Genomic DNA, 20,463 nt, shown 5'->3' on the forward strand with positions numbered 1-20,463 from the left:
TCTTTTGACTTATGGAGCCAAAGGAAATTTTATTTATTTATTTTCAATTGACTACCTATTCTTGACGCTATAGACGTTTAACTTGCGTTTTTCTTTTAGAGGACATTGCGGTGTGGGCTACTTGTTTTGCTGTTTTTTTTCTGTCTTGTGTTGCCATATGTTGATATTTACTTCTTTTTTACTTATTTTGTAAGCTTAGCATTTTAAAATGCTGCTTAGCATGCTGTAAATCTGCCCTGATTAGTGGACAGGTGTGCCATGACACACACACACACAAAATATATATATATATATATATATATATATATATATATATATATATATATAATTTAATTTTTTTTTTCGCCAAAAAATCTTTTTCTCTTAAGAATTGAATTTTTCTAGAACGGTAAAGAGTTTGATCATTACATTTCAAACAAATTGGTAGTGAGTACAAATGCAGGTAAAAGACATTTATCAGGTTAATGATGATTTCAACACCATTATTGCATAATTACATTAAATATAGTATTCCAGTTTAAGAAATATTTTAATTGAAATAAAGCTACTTACTGTGCATCCAAACCTCAGAGTAAATTGTCCACATTAGCATAACAAATGGAAATGGAGTTTCTGAATTTTGAGCCCAATTTTGGATGAGTAGGAAATTGAAATTGAAACACAGGAATACATATTTATCAGATATGCTTCCATTAAATATTAGCTACCTCCTTAGCATTAAACCCTAAACCTCCTAAACAAATAAACTCTAATTGCCCCCCCAAACAGGTAGGACCCCATCCCACTATTTAAAAATAAAATAGCAGACTGCAAGTCACAATAAGCATACATCACTTTTATTGTAGAGCAAGAACAGAGTATTCAGATCCAAAGGGAACAATGTCCAAAAGAAAATGGGTGTATAACCATCAATTACTTTCAATACATAGCAATCACGAATTGTAATCATTGGTGAAAATGGTTTTAAAATTTGCCTGAAAAGCATTTTTCAAAATCATTAATTTGTTAAAAGTTCTTTACACGAATTGAGATGACTAATTTAATCTGACAGCAATAAGTAGATATGCACATTCCATCTTTATGAAGCTTAAACATAATCTAGAGCATTTCTTTGAACATTGTACTGCATAAAGCTTGCAAGAAATTGATTTCATTTTCTAGTAACAGCATACCATATCCCATCATTGCTCAGCACAATGTGAAGTGTAATCAAATTAAGTGCCATTAGAAGATTAATATGCATTACATGCAGCCAAATAAGAGTAAGATTAGCATATAAACCTAAACCAAGCCACTGTTCCAGCCTGTCTGTGAAGACTACCGAGTGTGAAATCCAGAAAAGCAACTTCGAAAGTGTTCACGTGAAAAAGCAAAGTGAGAAAGGGCAGCATCACACAACTTTCACACCGTTCCTAGCAGTCACCTTTCCAAAAAGAAACCAACAAAGATAGTTGTTGGAAGATTCTGAACAGGTTATCATAGCAGTATTTTTAGATGCTCAAAATGCAGTATTTCTTTAAAGCGGAAAGAGTTTTGACCAGCAGAGGATGCTAATGTTCCGAGTCAATGAATCTCCTACATTTCTTCAAAGGTCCTGAAGCTGAAGCAGCAAGACAGACGAATGTATGAGTATTTGCTGGCAATATTCACACAGACACAATCAGACGCAAAGCCACCGAGACTGTTGCTTCTCCCTCAACTACATTTTCTCCTGTGCTTTGACCAAAACTCAATAAGAAAAATATTAAACTAGAAGAAAGCACATCCAACAGCCACTAACTGAAATGGCCACAGGGAACATTTCATACAGCATTACCTCAGCATTAACAGAATAAAAGAAAATGAAATGTGTATAAAAAACTATGGGAAACACTGTTCCCGATAATTTAATCCACCCTACAGTGAAATATGAGGGACACTGCCCCCGATATATACACAATGGTAGGCAAAAACTACCATCACACTTTACATTATGGAAGACACTGCTCCCGATAATGTTTCAGGATAGAAATATATGTTCCAAAAAAATGCTTAGGTCACAGAAAAGGCTAGAAATTTTGCAGTAATTTAAACCAAATCATTTTCCACAGAACAAATTTAGAGCTTGACGTGTTATAGTGCATATCTAAATTTTACACTCAATTCTGTGTAAAATCCAGCAAAAACAAAGCACAGGTTAAGGTTGTTTATTTGCCCAATGACACTGCTTCTTACTGAATGGGTCTACGCTCCATGTTTACCAAGTACTTCTGGGTTGAAGACCACATGCACCTACAATAGCAATTTCTAGTGACAGCTTTTGGTAACATGTATTTCTGATAGCAGATGCTGCTTTTATAAACTGACAGTATAACCGTCACGATTATGGAAGGCACTGCTTCCGATAATAATAAAAAAAACAAAACAAAAAAAAAACACCACACACAAAATCAAAGACAAACATACCAAAAAAACAAACACAACATTTTATAGTGAACACTGTCACTGATAAATAAATAAGTAGCAAAGTCTTCTCCCGTGCCAAACGGGTAAGGTCATGACTGACAGACAGCAAAGGCAGAGGTTTCCTCTGCAAGGCCTTTGGCTTGGGGTATAAGTGTGAAACGGAGTCAACTCAGTTCAAACACAAAATTAGCAGCCATGAAGGAGGGAGGCCTTCATGAGCACCTGGCCTCTCAGTAACCTGCTCCTCATCCTGTGCTTAAGCACTGTAATTGCTGTTGTATGCCTCAGATTTTCAGAACTCAAGTTCTGGAATTCCATGCGTCATAACTCCATTTACACCAAGCGTTTAACCAGGGTGTCACTACAGCTCAAATCACCTATCTTATGATGAGCTGCTCAACAATACTAGGATAATTAATAATAGTAAATATTTGGTATTATAATTAATTATTTCTCAGCCAAGCCTCCATGCAGATGCATTCAGGTGGGGGTAATAAACTAATTAAAGCAAATCACAAACCTGATAAGTGATTACTCACATCAGCCTATTAGCCAGGCCTGAATGCATTTATATATTCCAACATTCTGATATGTTCAAAATGGTTAATATTTCTACAGTGGTTGTTCCAGACAGCTAGACCATATTGTCCAAGACCCACACGTCTCCGGCCAGATCGTTGGCGCAGCTCTGGATGGTCCAGGTGGTCAGGGCCAACTGGTTGCGCAGGAGGTCGGTGTCGGCTTCGGGTGTCTTCAGGTTTTTCAGGTGGTCTTCGAGCGCAGTCAGGGTGTAGTTGCCAAAGCCAAACAAAATGTGGCGGAACGGGACGTCTCTCGGAGACACGTAGGGGGATAGCAGGTTGTGCTCCACCTGCAGCGAGGGAGAGACACTTGAGAATAAATGCACTTGGATATAAAACCTCTGCTACTATGGAAAATAGAGGAAGTTGCTTAACGCCCCAGGGAGAATAACATTTTCAAGTAGGTTAAATCTTGCTCTTCTAGGCACACAATGTGCACATACAAAGTCTGTCCTACGAATATCATTCCAAAGTCCAGTTAATGACTTTTACAAGTCGAGTTTATTTTGCCAGAATTTTAACCCACACTGATGCAAAATGGGTCATCGTGAAGATGGATAAAACTTGTGATGGCTAAACGTCATAGCTCAAGGTTGTCGATTGTCCCTGTTTGTGCTGCAAAATTCTGCTCTGCTTGAGTAAAATAGTAGACTGCAAGCATGCTCATAGCATCATGACCAGACTGTTCTCAGATAGGACAGATTAGCTACTCAGGCTGGTTTTTTTTTTGTCAAGATGGTTTATTGTATTTCTGTTCTGCTCTGTTAACTGAAAATTTGCCAAGATGTTTCTTGAACACTCCGGATTAGCAACACACATTTGTAAAACAAAAACAAAACAAAAACAAACAAAAAACAAAAAACAAAACATAGGTTCCCTGGGTTTAGTATCTGTGATTAAATTTACCCTCATGATGCGGTCGTTGATTTTGCGACAGGTCTCCTCATCTTCCAGGTCGCTATTCTGGGCATCGTTGAGCAGGTCGTCAGCAGCACGACTATAAGAACCCACTGCTGAGATCAACCACCGAGCAGACAGTTGTGTGGGTGCCCACACACTGGACTAGATGTTGGAGGTCAGGGAAAAACAAAATGGCATTTCAGCCATCATGAAACACGGTGGCTCGCAACACAACATAAATGTACTAAAATCACACAAGACTGCATAGTATTCAACCAAACATAACTTTTTTTAATAACGAAAAAGGACAAAAAAAACAAAACAACCAACCAACCAACCAAAAGCTAATTTAAAAAAGGCTTACCTTTATGAGCTGATTTAAGTTCATGTTGATCTTGGCCACATGCTTCCTGAGGAAGCTTGTGTATGTGGTCACATCCAGCCTCAGTAGGTGGTCGTGGACCAGCCTGAGGGCCATCTGCCCAGCCACCTGGGCAGCAGACACGCAGAAATCCCCCACCTTCTGCCCCGTGGCAATGTCCAACCTGTCTTTGGTGTCCAGAGGGGTTCCAAAGTACTTGTAGTGTGGTGAAGCCTGCTGGAAGAATATTATCAGAATCAGGTTAACTTGTTTGCATGCTTGTTCACTGTCCAACAATAAGGATTAGACAGTGTAAAATACTGTCAATAAAAAAAAAAATAATCGTAACAAAAAATTAACAAACTATTTTTAAAGATACAAAAAAAACTCACCTCATCTGAGACAAAGCGAAAGGAGATGGAAGGAATTCCAGAGAAAGCTAAGAATGGATAAGCGCCATCCTCCATCTTCATTGGCTCCAGACTAAGATTTTGAATCACACCCCACACACACACACACACACACACACACACACACACACACGTTTCCTCTATTACAATCATTACTGTGACTTCCAGGGATTGTATTTACTATCAACGGGAAGCACTCAGCATTAAACAGAGATGTTTGTAATTGAGACTCATGAGACAGAATGAAACGTGATTATAGGAACTGCCTTCGGGAGTTAGCCCAACAGGCCAAATTCAATGGAGATCATAAATTTAAATTGTGCTGCCCAAACACACATTCCCTCGAACAACATGGGGAGCGCTGCAATAACACACTTTCAAATGTACTCACACTTTTGCCTCAAAATTCACCACATCAAACTTCTGGTAGAGGAACCTGTCTTTTTTTGCAAGAATTTTCACCTTCAAAAAAGACAGACAGGTAAACATTATGGTATTTTGCCTAACAACATGGACCAAAGATCAGTATACCTGCATCATATAGACCAGTATAGACAACAGGCACAATGCAAGGCGTGGCAGCAGTCCTGAACAATGAGCTTTTTCCCAACCTCGTTCAGGGTTTCCTTCAGTAGCTTGTGCAGCAGCGGGCTGCCTGATGCTTTGAACAGGTCTCCACCTGGAGAAAAAGGAACTGCCTAAGGTTTTCTCACAAAAACAGAATACAGTGGAAACGTGACACTGCTGCACTATAATTATGGCATGTAACTGAACCTGTGGGGAATTCTTTATCTACAGGTTGCTGACAAAGCACAGAGATCATTTTCCAACTAGTACAGACAAGATTCCTTCTACACATTACCTTCCTTAACTACTAAAGAGGTGTTGCAGTGAGAACCAGGACCTTTAGCATTCCTAAACATACCTATAATCTCAGTATACATTTTTTGGTGTGTGTGTGATTTTTAAATTTTTTTTACTGCTTCATGTCGCTGATGTCTGTAAAAAGTGAACCAACTGAGCATTTTGATTAAAACCACATCAATAGCGTTCCTTAATAAACACAAAAGACGCAACATAAACCTGGTCTTCTGTGATACATTTTAACATACCAGAAACTGCTCCATCTAGGCTGATGTAGGTAAATGCTTTTCTGTCAAGTGAGGCCAGGTACCCCTGTACAACAAAGACCACCAGACAAGATTTTAATGTCACACCACCAAACAACCACACCAGATACATTTGGTCACTGTTTTTGCACCGACGTCAGATGTGCCCGTGTGTACCTCGAGCCACTCTGTTGAGCCTATGCTGCCAAAATCTCCAGCGCTCCAACTGGCGAACACAATGCTTCTCCGGGGCCGGAACCCGGCTGCAGACAGAGGGAGGAGAAAAGGTTTGCTGATCCGTGTGACAACACAGCCTTGAAAAGACAGCATGGCTAAAACCAGTCTGGAGGATGAGTGTCAATGACAGCTAGCAGACTGGCCCCATGTTCTTATTCTGTGGGATTTAGGCTTTGCTAGCATCCATCCGGTAAGAGCCTCCGTCATCATTACGGTTGAACTATCGTTCTAATAGATGCATGAGGCAAAGAGCTGGCACGACCCCTTACCCTTTATCATCTCTGTGATGGCCTTGGCAAGCTCCACCAGAAGACTGGTGCCGACGGTGGACTTGGCGTAGCCCCAGCTGAAGGAGTCCCTCTGAGCACCGATGACCACATAGCGGTCTGCAGATATACATACATAACATACATACATAAATAAAATTAGATACGCGAAAGAAAGAAAGAAAAAGAAAGAAAGAAAGAGGGGGGAAAAAAAATGGAGAGCCCACTATAGTAAGTTCATGTCATACAACGCCACACTTGAGAACCCATGGCAGCCTCACCTGGATCAACGAATCCCTTAATGACTCCAAAAATGTTATGGATCCTGGTGTCGACTTCATTGTTTTTAACAACCACCTTCACAATGTTATTCGAGTCTCCAAGTTTGTAACTGTCGAAATCTATCAGTTTTCCCTTGAAATTTACAGGGGCATCCTTTCCCCCCATCTTCCTGCAATTAACAGAAGTTACAACACATCAGAGTATTTACATTATTGAGAAGTTAAGTTTTAGTCCTAGAAGAACATTCTTCAACAGAGCAGGTTCACACTGCAGATGATTATATTTTGGAAGGTACCAAGGCCATGAATGGCCTTTAACTTACTTATGGATTTCACAAGCCATGGCTGCAGTGATTGTCTGAGCCAGGATTTCAGGAAGGCCTGAAGATTTCGAAGGGGGGAACTGGGTGTGGTTGAAGGATGGGAAGCCCGGGGTATAGGGATCGCCTGTTCCAAAATGGACCTGGATTAAAAGCAAAAGGGATCAAAAGGACATAAGAAAAGCAGAAGAGGACAAAACCATCTTTTCTGAAAGACAAAAGGAGGTTCAGGTCAGATGGATGGTATGATAAAGTTATCACAAAGGCACTCACGTGGCCATAGAGCTCAGTATTCAAATCATAATTGCCAGGAATTTCTGGGTAGATCAAAACTGCAACTGCAGCAAACTTGGCAGCATTGGCAACCTAGAACGGACAGTCATACTCTCACTCAAATCCAAGCCAGAATAAGCCAGTAATGAAAGAACCCCACTCTAGAGCTTTTAAAGACATTTTACAAGTTCAGACATGTAAAGGTTTTAATCACCTTCTCTGCAAGGCTGATTTTTCCAGTTCTCAACAAAACAACAGTCCCATTGAGATTAATCCCCACATCTTGGAGGTACTTCAGGTCTTCTACTCTACCATAGTTGGCATACACCACCCTGCCCTGTGAGAAGATTACCCAGTGTCAGCTTTAAGAGAACAAGTCTGAGAGTTCACTTAAGGTAAAGAATTAAACAATGACAAAGAAAAGGAAGGAAGGAAGCAATCAACTTTTATCTACAGTAAATGTACAACATCATAAAAACATTCCTTTTCCCATCCCATGCAGTTCCATTCAAATCTCTGTGCTTGAACTATCTATAGGTTAGGTTGCTCTCAGGTAGTCTTTCCTCAGGACATGCCTTCTGCAGGCAAGCCTTCCCTGATAACACAGTTGCACAAAGGCCCACCTGTTTGACACCCGGGGCGCTGTAAGCCAAGTATCCCTGTGGACTTCCCACCTCCTCAGAACCAAAGAAAACTTTGTTCATGTCATTCCTGTTAGTGAACAAGACATTGCATTAGTCAGGTGACCTCGATGAGGCCTTGTGTGACCAAGACCAATGGGTTAGTCAGAAAGAACGTCTGTGGCCGGTACTGACCTGGAGGGCATCTGCAGCTGAACGTAGTGCTCGTCATTCCACGGGTTCATTCTGAGGCTGCTGAAAATCCCCAAGACCTTATTGGCCAGCACCTCATCTCCCTGACTGCCGGCCTGATGGTTCTCGCTGGAAAACTCACTTCATGGGCGGAGATGGACAGTTCATTAGAATATCCAGACTCACCAAATATGAAATAATTTATTTTCTTTGTAAGGAGTAAAAACTAAAATGTCACATCCGGCGTCAAATACCTCAGTGTTTGGACAAAGGCCGAGGAAGACAGCTTAGATCGCAGCATGCCTGTGATGTCATTCCAGTCTAGAGTGGGCTCTGGCACGTTAACTACCCCCTCATCATTGCTATCTGCCAGCTGCAGTGAGGGACACTCCACCCCCTCGGCAGACCCCTGGCTTGGCATGGGTTTTTGGTGTGTCATGTAGCCTACAAGATAACCTGATATGTGCACATAAAAATGAATAAAATCAATCAATCAATCAATTATTTATTATTAAAAATGAATGTAATCAAATCCACTTATTAATACTACGTCAGGAACAGAGAAGAGAGACAGCTATACATCAGTCTGTGACTATGTACAATGTCATAGACCCCTTTATCCACTGTAACGGAGGAGACATGCCACAGAGGGAATGTACAATGGCGCCATGACTTGGGGAGTCACCTTACCGGTGACAAAGATGAGCAGGACACCCAGTGCCATGTAAAACATGTTCCTGGAGGTGCATAGCTGTGTCCGTGCAGGGGAACGGCCAGCGTGGCGGTGCCCTGCCTCGGGGACGTCCAGCTCTTCCTCTACCTCGGTTGAGAGCTTCACCTCCACTTGGCTGTTGTCTCCATCAGTGTTTGGAGCCAGGTTAAAGCGCGTGTACGACTGGGGCTCGCCGTTAAACTGCGATGGCGGAGGTCAATAAAAAAAAAAAGGTCAGAACTGTTTTGTTTCAGGCCACCTACACAAAGCACTACACACACATGCAACTGTGTTTTGAGCATCCAGGGCTTTTTTTTTTTTTAATCTACAGGAACCATGTTTGTGATGCTTGCAGGTCTGACTTCTTTAAAATGGAATTAAAAAACAAAACAAAACTTACTATTTTAGAAATCTTAGCTCTTGCATGATTAATCGGTCCTGACATTGTGGATCTGAAAAAGAAAGGAACAAGATGAGATCAATTCAGAGCACGAGCACAGAGAGAGGTCTCCTGAGAAATGGCCTCTTCCGTTGATCCGGCAGCATTATATGCATGACCATCCCACACCAAAGTCCAAGGGTTATTCTTTAAACAAATCCGTGATCTGTTTTGATTTACCAGACATAAAAAAACAACTGGAGCCAGCTGTAGACAAGCAAATAAAAAAAAATAAAAAAATCAATACAGGAACGAGCATCAATGTACTGAGGATATCAATAAAGATCAGTCACATATAATCTTAATAGTCTTCTTTACATGAAAGTACATTTTATTCCAAATATCTTGATGACATTCAACACATTTAGTTACTAAACAAGACAACTACAACTGAAATAACAGGTAAAATATCCATTTCAATAGATACATACATACATACATACACACACACACACACACACACACACATAAAACTCAAATTTACAAACTCACTCATCTACTTAGTCTGGGGACAAAAGAAAACAAACAAGTTGGGTTTTTTTAAAAGACACCGAACCAGTTTAGGGTAAAAGAACCCCTATCGTCTTCGAATTTTTGCACAATACCACAGTTGGCACTAATCTTTAGCCAGTACAGACAAGTACCACTTGTGCCCTCAGAAAAAAGATCTCCTAGGATTAATTACAGCACCTTATTATAAACCCGATCAATTATGACATTTGAAAAAGGTATAATTTTCAAGAAACAAAAGACTGGGTTTTCAAAGTAGTGCTTTCTCTACATCATTCCAAATGAAACCACTCCAAAAACAGGAGCTTCAAATAGATTAGCTTTTAGTTTCCAGAACTGCACATAGACCTTTAACAAGTAGCCTTCCGTATAAATAGAGGCCACAGGTCCTTATACAGGCGCCAGTTCTATCCAAAAAAATGGCACTTAACACTTGAGAAAGGTCAGAAAAACTAATGAAACTACTTTTGTAGAGCAATGTATGGTTGCAAATATTATGATCTCTGATTTACCTGTGACATGACTATGTAAAATTAATTATCAATTTTTCGTTTTTAACATGACGTAAACCCACTGTACTTCCTATGTATAGTTTGAACTTGCTTTAAAATACATAAAGCCTATTAATATCAATATTAGCCACAACAACGTGCCAACCATCGGCTGTTGTATTGGCCCAAGAAATTCTATATCAGTGCACCCCTACTTGGAGTTCTGGAGACTGGACTTATATTCAAATCTAGTTAGGTGTTATTTGCTGGGAATTAGATATATTGTACTGAGAGCTAGGTTCATTAATTTCAGAGGCAGGGGAATATGATGGCCCATGCCATTGGCAAGAATGCCAGGTTTCAGAAACCCTTGCACTGTTCCTAAGTCATTCACATCACAAAGTACTCAAAGCAAGATGTGAAAAGATAAAGCAGGCGCCAGACTGGCGCATGGCACATGGGTTGCCCAACAAAGTAAGCCAAAACAGTCCATGATGTAAACACCACAAGTTAAAATGACAGTGTGATGAGTCAAATTTCTAAAATACTCCCAAATCAACCCAGCAAACAAGAGTAACTGACCAAGCTCCAGTTCCACATGCAACTGTATTTGAAAAATTTCTTTACAGGGAGTGTATTCTTTAAAGTCAGCTGAGACTAGCACAATTTAGAGTATGCCTGTCTTGTAAATTATGAAAATGGCAGTTATTTTATTTTTTTATTATTAAGGAAAAATGATACTGGACAGCATTCACTGGAAACGCACCCTGTAAAGCAAAAACAACGCAATGACAAACGGTGAAGCTAAGGAACCATATAAACTTATTTTTCACTTCGTTATGTACAAATTTAGGATTAAGAATATCAAACAAAATTGATACATTTTACACATATTCCACTACAACGGACTGGGGAGGCGCAGGTTTTATCTGAATGTAAAATGCCATTTAGCTACTTATTCTCAAACTACTTATTAAAATATTACACAAAAAAGAATACAATTCAATAAAAGGCCCAAGTATAGACTGAAACTCCAATTACAAGCAACAATGAATTGTTTTTATTTAATGAGGTAAACAATATACTAAACCTACAGTCCTGTATTTTAATGTGTCATTCATTTTGCCTTTTAACCTCGTCTAGCCTCCTACTATTGTCTCTCTGGTAATGCAAAACCGATAAAAAAAAAAAAAACGAGTAACATTTATTTGAGTTTCAGGTAATGGACTGAGTCAGCATTGTGGTAAAGCGCCGAGATCTGACTAGCTAGAAAACGTGCCACAGAACGCTAACTAGCCTAGTAACCTTATAAACTGCGAAACACATTCAGATACACATTACGTGCCGGGAATAGACATTTACACGATGGATATGCCAGGTTTGCTAGCTACAGGCCCAAATTCTCTATATGGCAAAAGGTATCAAGGTCAAGACCTAAGGCAATCTAGCCAGCTCTGCAAACAAAGCCGCTTGCCACTGGAAAACTACGCTAAGCTTTTACTATATCTTAGCATGTCAGGCATATATAAATGAATGACTAGCTACTTAGCTAATGATATCACAACGGTACTGATAAACGTTAGGTCACTCGCAGGTCATCATTTTCAGCACTGCCATCCGGCTCGCTAGCCAAACCAATAAGGTGACTTGAATTAGACATCTACATTGTTGCTTTTGTTGAATATTTTGCAAGTCTCCACTCAACAGCCTGAAACACTTCAGAACAATACTGTTCGCTAGGCACCTAGCTAGCTTCGAAACGTTAGCCAGACAACTTTGTACATGTTTCTTGCTTACATGTGCTAGCAATACATTATTGCACAATTAAGCACGCCGTGTACGCACAGATCGGTCACAGACGGCTACGATAGCTAAATGCATTTTGATCCACTAACCTTCGGGAAATGACCTTTCACATTAACGTTAGCCAGAAGCTATTACGCTACAGATGCTCAAAAACACGATTAACTGCAATAAAGAAAAGACAAAGCGTCTTGGTGACGGGTCATTTTTAATAAAGCGCCTCACCTTATTCAGACCTCGAAACACGTGCGAATCTGCTGCTCAATTTCGGCTCCTCGAGCACGAGGCTTCTGTCACCACGCGCCAACTAAGCTAGCGCCTCGTAATGCAAAGCCGGCCTATTGCATGCACGCTGTCACGTAGCCACTACGCCCTGCAGAGCGACTGCTGTCACGCTAGAGGCGCCCACGAGGGGGGAAGTGGGTGGTGGGGTTCGTGGGGTTTTTTGTTCGAGTGTAATAGAAATCTTTTACCGACACAATCAGAGACAAGCCCCAAAGTTGTTTTTGAGGCCTCATTATATTAGTATGGTTCTAAGAAAAATGCTAATAATCAGAGATGGTTAGTCTATTTATTTATTTATTTATTTATTTATTTATTTATTGTAAAGTGCAACCTGTTTGGAATATTTTAAAAAATTCGATATACTCATTAAGCAAAGTATCTGATGTTGGTGAGTGTAGTTTTGCAGCTACAGTCATACATGCACTAGTTCAAGGCATAAAAGGGCACTTACCATTTAGCTAAAAGATAAGATCTTATCTGCAGATGCCAAAACACGATTAATTGCAATAAACAATAATATCCCTTTCGTTGTCAATTTATTTTTGAGATGGCGCTATTTAGACACTGAAACACGTGCGAATCTTTCGCCCAATTCCGCGCCTTCCTCGACCACGAGGTTTATGTCTCTTTATACTGTTGTTTGATGTTAATGACCGGTATTGTGAATTTGGGGGTGCTGTTGAATGTTATGACATTTGTTTTTTTATTCAGTATGCTTGGCTGCAAAATATGCGTACTAATACAACATAATAAAGGGGAACCGAACTGAACTTTAAGGTTTATGGGGGGAAAACCCAGCCTCCCGCCACTCACAGCCAATTTCATGTCCGTTGTCAGACAGCCGATCCGCTACTCCCTGCATAGTAGCTGGTGGAGCAGTTTCCCCCGGGATCAATATTGGTTTCTCTTATGGAAGTCTGTAATGTTTGTGATAGCTTAGAGGCGCCCGCGAATCCAAAATGAATGGGTGTGAGTGGGCTAAACAGCTATAAACGGTTTCTCACCACTTGACCAGGATTTTCATTTAGGTTTGGAAAGTAGAAGTATGTATTACACTAAAATAGCAAAGAAAACTTGCATGTACATTTTCTTTTTTTCTACAGCAAATGGGTTTGGGGCAGTAGGACGCTAGCATTTCTGCTGCTGTTGAGTGCTGATTTGTTGGTGAGTGGACGCTGAAGTAGCATAAATGCTAGCTAGTGTCCTAATGCCCAAAACCAGTTTACCGTAGAAAAACGGAAATATAGTTGTTGTTTTTTTTTCTATTTTAGTGTAATAAAAATCGTTTATCGGCAAAATCAGGAACAAGCCCCCAAAGCTTCACGAGGCTTCGTTTGCGCATCATAGTGTTTTCAGTCCTGTGCAAAGAGGAGCTCTTTTATTAAACCGAAATAATGAAAACTCAACCACAGTATTTTCGAGTAAAAGCACATTTGATATATTTCAGAAACAAAATTTCATTCATATATGAAAGAATACCGGTTACTGTCAATTATGTGAAATGAATGTTCTGAGTCTACAACAATTCGACTAATCGTTTAGATGATTAGAATCGAATATTCGGCAGAGTACACATCGCTTCCAGTTGAGAAATCTTCGGGGCTTCTCCATACTGTCTTTCAGCACACGATAATTACAAAAAGCAATGAATGGGGGTGAATAGAGACAAACGGCTAAAAATGGAAAAATAAAAATCCCTTTTTGGGGCAGAAGAATGCTAACTTCTCTGCTACTCCAGTTCACCAACCAATCAGCACTGAGTAACGAAATGCTTGCTATTCCTATTGCCCCAAACCCATTTGCTGTAGAAAAAGAAGACATTCCAGCATGCCAATTCTGATTAAACATCATACTCATCGGAGTATAGATGATTGTTTCTTCTGGACAAATGTTCAGTAAAATAGCGACCCCTGCCGATCCAGAGGAGCCAAGGCTAAAGGAATACCCCGGAAGAACAGTAAAGTAAAATGCTATCCACACAAATAACTAAATTAATTCATGAGACATACATAAAAACAAGATTGTCATATCACCATCTCCCTTTAATAGCTTTGGTACAATTATAGTACAAATTTAAATTTTATTTTACCCTCCTTGTGCATATAACAGTGCTACTGTAGAATATGACGTGAGATTCAATCACCAGTGAGCTCAAATTTGAGAAAGCAGAGAGCAAATCACAAATACAGCTCTTTTGAATTCACCCTGTTTTATTTGTATGATACTTTTACCACAGATATTGTTCTAAATTAGTTTTAAAGAGATCTGGATCCAGAGTCACAATGAGTGAGATCTTCAGTGGGATGGACATACTGAAGAGAAAGAAACCTTAAAAAAGGAGCCATACTTGAAAATGGGTCTTCATTCTCCTTTGGGCCAGACCATGTAGTGGAATTACAAAAACAAAATATGTGCACTGGCTGGCAGTTAATCTGAATTTACAAATTACCTTTAATTCAAACAATTAACAGAAGTTACAAATGACCTTTAATTTAAAATGAACAAAATGGACATATTCAAGTGCTTTCTCAAAAATTACTGCAATTAATTTAGAAAAGTCAAAAATTTGAAAACTGAAAATTATCCTGACACATCACAGCCTACATGGCCTATATGCATAATTACAAAAAGCAATGAATGGGGGTGAATAGAGACAAACGGCTAAAAATGGAAAAATAAAAATCCCTTTTTGGGGCAGAAGAATGCTAACTTCTCTGCTACTCCAGTTCACCAACCAATCAGCACTGAGTAACGAAATGCTTGCTATTCCTATTGCCCCAAACCCATTTGCTGTAGAAAAAGAAGACATTCCAGCATGCCAATTCTGATTAAACATCATACTCATCGGAGTATAGATGATTGTTTCTTCTGGACAAATGTTCAGTAAAATAGCGACCCCTGCCGATCCAGAGGAGCCAAGGCTAAAGGAATACCCCGGAAGAACAGTAAAGTAAAATGCTATCCACACAAATAACTAAATTAATTCATAAGAGACATACATAAAAACAAGATTGTCATATCACCATCTCCCTTTAATAGCTTTGGTACAATTATAGTACAAATTTAAATTTTATTTTACCCTCCTTGTGCATATAACAGTGCTACTGTAGAATATGACGTGAGATTTAATCACCAGTGAGCTCAAATTTGAGAAAGCAGAGAGCAAATCACAAATACAGCTCTTTTGAATTCACCCTGTTTTATTTGTATGATACTTTTACCACAGATATTGTTCTAAATTAGTTTTAAAGAGATCTGGATCCAGAGTCACAATGAGTGAGATCTTCAGTGGGATGGACATACTGAAGAGAAAGAAACCTTAAAAAAGGAGCCATACTTGAAAATGGGTCTTCATTCTCCTTTGGGCCAGACCATGTAGTGGAATTACAAAAACAAAATATGTGCACTGGCTGGCAGTTAATCTGAATTTACAAATTACCTTTAATTCAAACAATTAACAGAAGTTACAAATGACCTTTAATTTAAAAATGAACAAAATGGACATATTCAAGTGCTTTCTCAAAAATTACTGCAATTAATTTAGAAAAGTCAAAAATTTGAAAACTGAAAATTATCCTGACACATCACAGCCTACATGGCCTATATGCATAATTACAAAAAGCAATGAATGGGGGTGAATAGAGACAAACGGCTAAAAATGGAAAAATAAAAATCCCTTTTTGGGGCAGAAGAATGCTAACTTCTCTGCTACTCCAGTTCACCAACCAATCAGCACTGAGTAACGAAATGCTTGCTATTCCTATTGCCCCAAACCCATTTGCTGTAGAAAAAGAAGACATTCCAGCATGCCAATTCTGATTAAACATCATACTCATCGGAGTATAGATGATTGTTTCTTCTGGACAAATGTTCAGTAAAATAGCGACCCCTGCCGATCCAGAGGAGCCAAGGCTAAAGGAATACCCCGGAAGAACAGTAAAGTAAAATGCTATCCACACAAATAACTAAATTAATTCATAAGAGACATACATAAAAAAAAGATTGAGGTGAGACATTCAATATTTGCTCAGGAACATTTTAACTGATGAACTACATGGTAATTACAACAGATGTTCAAAAAGTAGCAACAATTTATTTCCTTTTGTGAAATACCTTAGCAACAAAAAGTACAATAAATGTTCAAAAAGCAGCAACAAGTTATTTTCTTTTGAGAAAGACCATCGCGACAAAAAGTACAATAAATGTTCAAAAAGCAGCAACAAGTTATTATCTTTTGAGAAATAGTGTTTATAAGAATATAAAAAAGAAAACCCATTGATACTAATAAACATGAGAAAAATACCCACAAAAACTCATCCACAATAAAAATACATTATTCAGAATATATAAGTATTAAGTATTTTGTAAAGAAAGAAATAAGCAAAATCTTTTACAAATTACAAAAAGCCTGAATATCAAAGTACATAACCTATTAATTACATATGACTGCCAATTCCCACAAAGGGCCATTTTCAAGAAAACTCCAAAGTAATAATAATAATGAAATAGATTAAAAAATAAAAAAAAAACATTTCTAAGATGCTCTTGTAAAATGCAGATCCAACTACAGTTGTATTTGAGCCTTCACTAACACGCTGAGAACATGGCGCAGAACTTTTCATGTTGGCGGAATCAGAATGTTCTCCCCCATTGTTTCCGCCCTTTTCCTGAGAAGAGAATGTTACCATGATTATGTTTGTTTAATACACACCCAACAGCATGTTGGAATGAGGCTGGGTTTCTGTGCATGCAACTCTTACTTTAGACACTTTATCCTTTCCTGGGTCCATTCTCTATCAGGTTTGGCGCAGATTAATTTGTTGTTTATTGTGTGAAAACTGAAGTAAAACAGAGGACAAACAGGATGTGAGCAATGGGCCGATCATTAATGTTGCCATGCTATTCCATCTAGTAAGGGGTCAAAGTATAATTTGTTAGAGCAGCACAGACATGGACACCCACACTCACACTATGGCCTTCATGTCACAGTTCCTAGTCATTTCTTGTAACTCATAACCTTTCAGCCTGGCACAACGAATAGGTTTTCTCTGGTATGCAACACAGCATTTTGCTATGAAGAAAGACACACCACTTCAGTCCTCAAATTATTTTACAAGGTCCAACTTCACAATAATATAGTACCTATTATGGCATCATAATGAATCTTTTTTACCCATGCCTCACCTGTCTCTGTCTCCTGGAGGAAGACATCAAGGGTGAGGACAGACAGAAACATCCAGGTGTAAAGCCTACACATGGCTATGGTGTTGTTTCCCTGCTCCTCTCTCTGCGCTGTAGCAGACATTAGTCTTTACGCAGGTTTACAGAGTAAATTCCAAAAAGCCTAGGTGTGGCTTTCTTGGCAAGCACTGCCCTTTTAATCACATGCTTTTATAAGCATTACCCCTGTTGCACAACCTCTCCATGTAATTAGAAAAGTAATGATAATATTTTTATAACCATATTTCCCCATTCCTTCTGCTGGAAATATGTTCATGTCTGAACAAAGTTAAAGTTTAACCACATAAAACTATGTTACTTGGGATTATGGTCAGGAAAAAATTTTAAAAGAGTAATTGTAATTTTTTTAATGCAACCCTTCCACATCATCTAAGAGCAGCATTAGAAAGGTGCAGGTTCCAATTTTCAAAACAAATTGATCATTAAGAACACACCTCACGTCTGTCAGATAATGTTTATTACATGACTGATGCTTGTTCCCAACATTCTGTTTTGACACATCCAACTTCCCAGATTTATGTAATTCAATAAATAATACTCTGGCATTGTCATAGACAAATGTGGAATGCTCACAAGTAGTTAATTATCATTTTTAAAATATATTTTATCTTTTGCAATAAATTAAATATATTTTCCTACACGTTTATGATGTATGTACACATTTTCATTTATATTTCCTATTAAGAGTAAATACTAGAATAAAATGAGAAGTTCAATCGTAGACATCTGCTTGCATGCAGGAATAGATTGTAAAATTACTTATTATAGTATCATGCAATTGTGACATCCAATTCTTCCTTTTGTTCCTCCTTTCATTTTAGAGAAAACTCTTCAATGCCTGACTTCCAGCAATCCGACACTCTTTCCAATCTGTTCCTTTCATCTCCGCCATCATCAAAAACCTATTATCCTCTTGACATTTTTTAACTGCATTCAAGACCGCAAGGGATGTACCAATCTTATCTCCAACATAAACAGTTACAGATCAGTGTCACTTCTCTCTTTGCTCTCAAAGGTTCTTGAAATAGCAGTTTATAATCAATTATCTCTTTTCCTTACCCAGAACCATCTCCATGATCCCAATCGGTCTGGCAACAATCCGGCACATTCAACAGAAACAGCCCTCATAGCAGTGACAGAGAAATTTCATGCTGTCAAAGCTGCAAAACTATCATTTGTTTTGATTCTTCTTGACCTTTCGGTAACCTTTGACATAATAAACCACAACATCCTCCTCTCTGTTTTCTCCAGCCTCAGTGTGACTGGCTCTGGAAGGAAATGGTTCCAGTCCTATCTTGAGGGACACTCCTATCAAGTTATATGGAGAGGATCCAAATCCAATCCACATAGATGCTTCTGTGGTATCCCCCATGGCTCAGCGTTAGGCCCTCTTCTTATTGTATATTCACTCTCTTGGTGATATAATATTTTCTCATGGCTTTTCCTACCGCTGCTAGGAGATATATATATGTATAAAGCTGGTGGCTTTCTTTCAATAGCATAGGCTAATATATATACATAACAAAATATAACACAGCACATCACAAATTACATAAATCAACTAAAACCGTTATCAAGTGAGATAATTGAAAGTACTTATTTAAAGGATTTACAGTCTTTCATCTAATATTACTGTCAAACATTTTCCTTTCTCTTTAATATTAAACCTCCTTTATATTACAGGAGGTTAATCCTAATTTTGTAAAATGTGCAAACCTCTCATGCCTCAACAGCCACTCCATAACATAACTGCTGAGTAGCAGGGCTCAACTGCAGATTCTACACACTCTAACGTGGGAGGTGGAAAACAGTTTTGAGCTCTTGGACGAAGTTGATAGTCCAACAGCAGCTGAGAGGGGGAGGACACCAGGACTTAGTCCTCCCCATGAGCCAGCTGATGATAATTGCCACTTTAGCGTGGTCAGGCAGGCAGGGCTGGTAAGTGAGATACAGCTCGGACTGTACCACGATCCCTTCACATTCATTAACATACCTAAACCGTTCATTTTGTACAGTAGGATTTGGGGAGCAGGTTTTCTTAAAGAAAATAAACATCTGTATTATATTACTGTGTGCTCATCATAATGTTTTTTATTTGTCTTTTTTTCTTTACTATATTGGAAATGCATCACTTTCATGTCAAGAATAACCATAAACATTGTAACGTAGCACTACAAGCACTACGAGCACTACAGTCGTGACCAAAGGTTTTGCGATTAGCACAAATTTGGATTTTCACAAAGTTTGCTGCTTTAGTTTTTATGGTGGCAATCTGCATTAACTAGATTGTGAAGAGTGATCAAATGAATTGCAATTAATTCTAAAGTCATTCCTTGCCACGTAAATTAATCATAAAAATCACCGCATTTCAGCCCTGCCACAAAATGGCCTAACATAATTTCAGTGATTTTCTCATTAACTCAGAAGAAAGTGTTAACGAGGACAAGGCAGCTGATATCACTCTGTCATGCTGAACCAGAAGAGCAGACTGGTTGGTTTAAAAGTGTGGTGGTGATTAAAGTTTTCTTCTGTTAACCATGATTACCTCCAAGCAAACACGTGCAATCATCATTGCATTCCTTCAAAAGAGCTTCATGGGCAAGGAAAATACTATACTGATATTTTCTGTGTTCTGGAAGTGTTGTGCCTGGTTCAAGTGCCTCCACACATTAGCATGGAGGGTTCTGTTTCTGTGCTCTGCTGTTCTTCAACATCAACTTTCAGTACAGAGTTCAAACTGTTAATGTTCAGATCCCATTAGTCTGGAATGGAAAGGTCTAATTTCACTTTTAGAAAGACTATCATCTATCAGTGTGGAACATCCCACTATGGCCCACATAATACCTACTGATTACTGTCTTCTATCTAATCCTTCTCTGCTGTCTCTAACTGGAATCCAGAGTTTCACGCCACAGCCACAATACCCTTTTCAAGTTTTTGGTAATAGCTTAGAACTGTGAAACTGCTTTTGTTGATACAATTTAGTT

The 20,463-nt window shown here is 38.9% G+C and overlaps 2 protein-coding genes across 3 annotated transcripts; both read right to left on the reverse strand.

Moving 5' to 3' along the window:
• Window positions 1–814: 814 nt before the first annotated feature.
• Window positions 815–12,317, reverse strand: tfr1b (transferrin receptor 1b). 2 transcript variants are annotated; one of them, XM_027008102.2, is made up of 19 exons: window positions 12,176–12,317; window positions 9,108–9,159; window positions 8,686–8,908; window positions 8,250–8,451; window positions 7,999–8,136; window positions 7,807–7,894; window positions 7,398–7,520; window positions 7,184–7,276; window positions 6,914–7,053; window positions 6,591–6,760; window positions 6,313–6,429; window positions 5,984–6,069; window positions 5,810–5,873; window positions 5,309–5,376; window positions 5,089–5,159; window positions 4,680–4,770; window positions 4,291–4,521; window positions 3,933–4,088; window positions 815–3,316 (listed from the first exon to the last, which is right to left on the reverse strand). In XM_027008102.2, exons 2-19 carry the CDS (start codon window positions 9,150–9,152, stop codon window positions 3,080–3,082), a joined length of 2,343 nt encoding a protein of 780 aa, XP_026863903.2. In that variant the 5' UTR covers window positions 9,153–9,159; window positions 12,176–12,317; the 3' UTR covers window positions 815–3,079. The 2 variants fall into 2 exon arrangements, with proteins under 2 accessions (XP_026863903.2, XP_026863902.2); XM_027008101.2 differs by having other exon boundaries at window positions 4,291–4,524; window positions 12,176–12,316.
• A 3,938-nt stretch (window positions 12,318–16,255) lies between these two features.
• On the reverse strand, window positions 16,256–18,737 carry ccl20b (chemokine (C-C motif) ligand 20b). Its single transcript, XM_027008090.2, has 5 exons — window positions 18,536–18,737; window positions 17,420–17,527; window positions 17,204–17,306; window positions 16,996–17,073; window positions 16,256–16,902 (listed from the first exon to the last, which is right to left on the reverse strand). Exons 1-5 carry the CDS (start codon window positions 18,582–18,584, stop codon window positions 16,854–16,856), a joined length of 387 nt encoding a protein of 128 aa, XP_026863891.1. The 5' UTR covers window positions 18,585–18,737; the 3' UTR covers window positions 16,256–16,853.
• Between the last annotated feature and the right edge of the window lie 1,726 nt (window positions 18,738–20,463).

The sequence above is a fragment of the Electrophorus electricus genome, chromosome 5 (genome assembly GCF_013358815.1).
Source record: "Electrophorus electricus isolate fEleEle1 chromosome 5, fEleEle1.pri, whole genome shotgun sequence".
Lineage (NCBI taxonomy): Eukaryota > Metazoa > Chordata > Actinopteri > Gymnotiformes > Gymnotidae > Electrophorus > Electrophorus electricus.

Excerpts from the sequence above, each read along its gene's own strand:
- tfr1b (XM_027008101.2), bottom strand. The coding sequence starts at position 9,152 with ATGTCAGGACCGATTAATCATGCAAGAGCTAAGATTTCTAAAATA. Across the intron at positions 6,761-6,913 it reads ATGGCTTGTGAAATCCATAA|GAAGATGGGGGGAAAGGATG; the intron begins GTAAGTTAAAGG and ends TGTTAATTGCAG. Across the intron at positions 4,771-5,088 it reads GTGAATTTTGAGGCAAAAGT|TCTGGAGCCAATGAAGATGG; the intron begins GTGAGTACATTT and ends TCAAAATCTTAG.
- ccl20b (XM_027008090.2), bottom strand. The coding sequence starts at position 18,584 with ATGTGCCGGATTGTTGCCAGACCGATTGGGATCATGGAGATGGTTCTG. Across the intron at positions 17,307-17,419 it reads CCTCCAGGAGACAGAGACAG|CAAAATGCTGTGTTGCATAC; the intron begins GTGAGGCATGGG and ends CTTTCTTCATAG. Across the intron at positions 16,903-16,995 it reads GAAAGGATAAAGTGTCTAAA|GAAAAGGGCGGAAACAATGG; the intron begins GTAAGAGTTGCA and ends TTCTCTTCTCAG.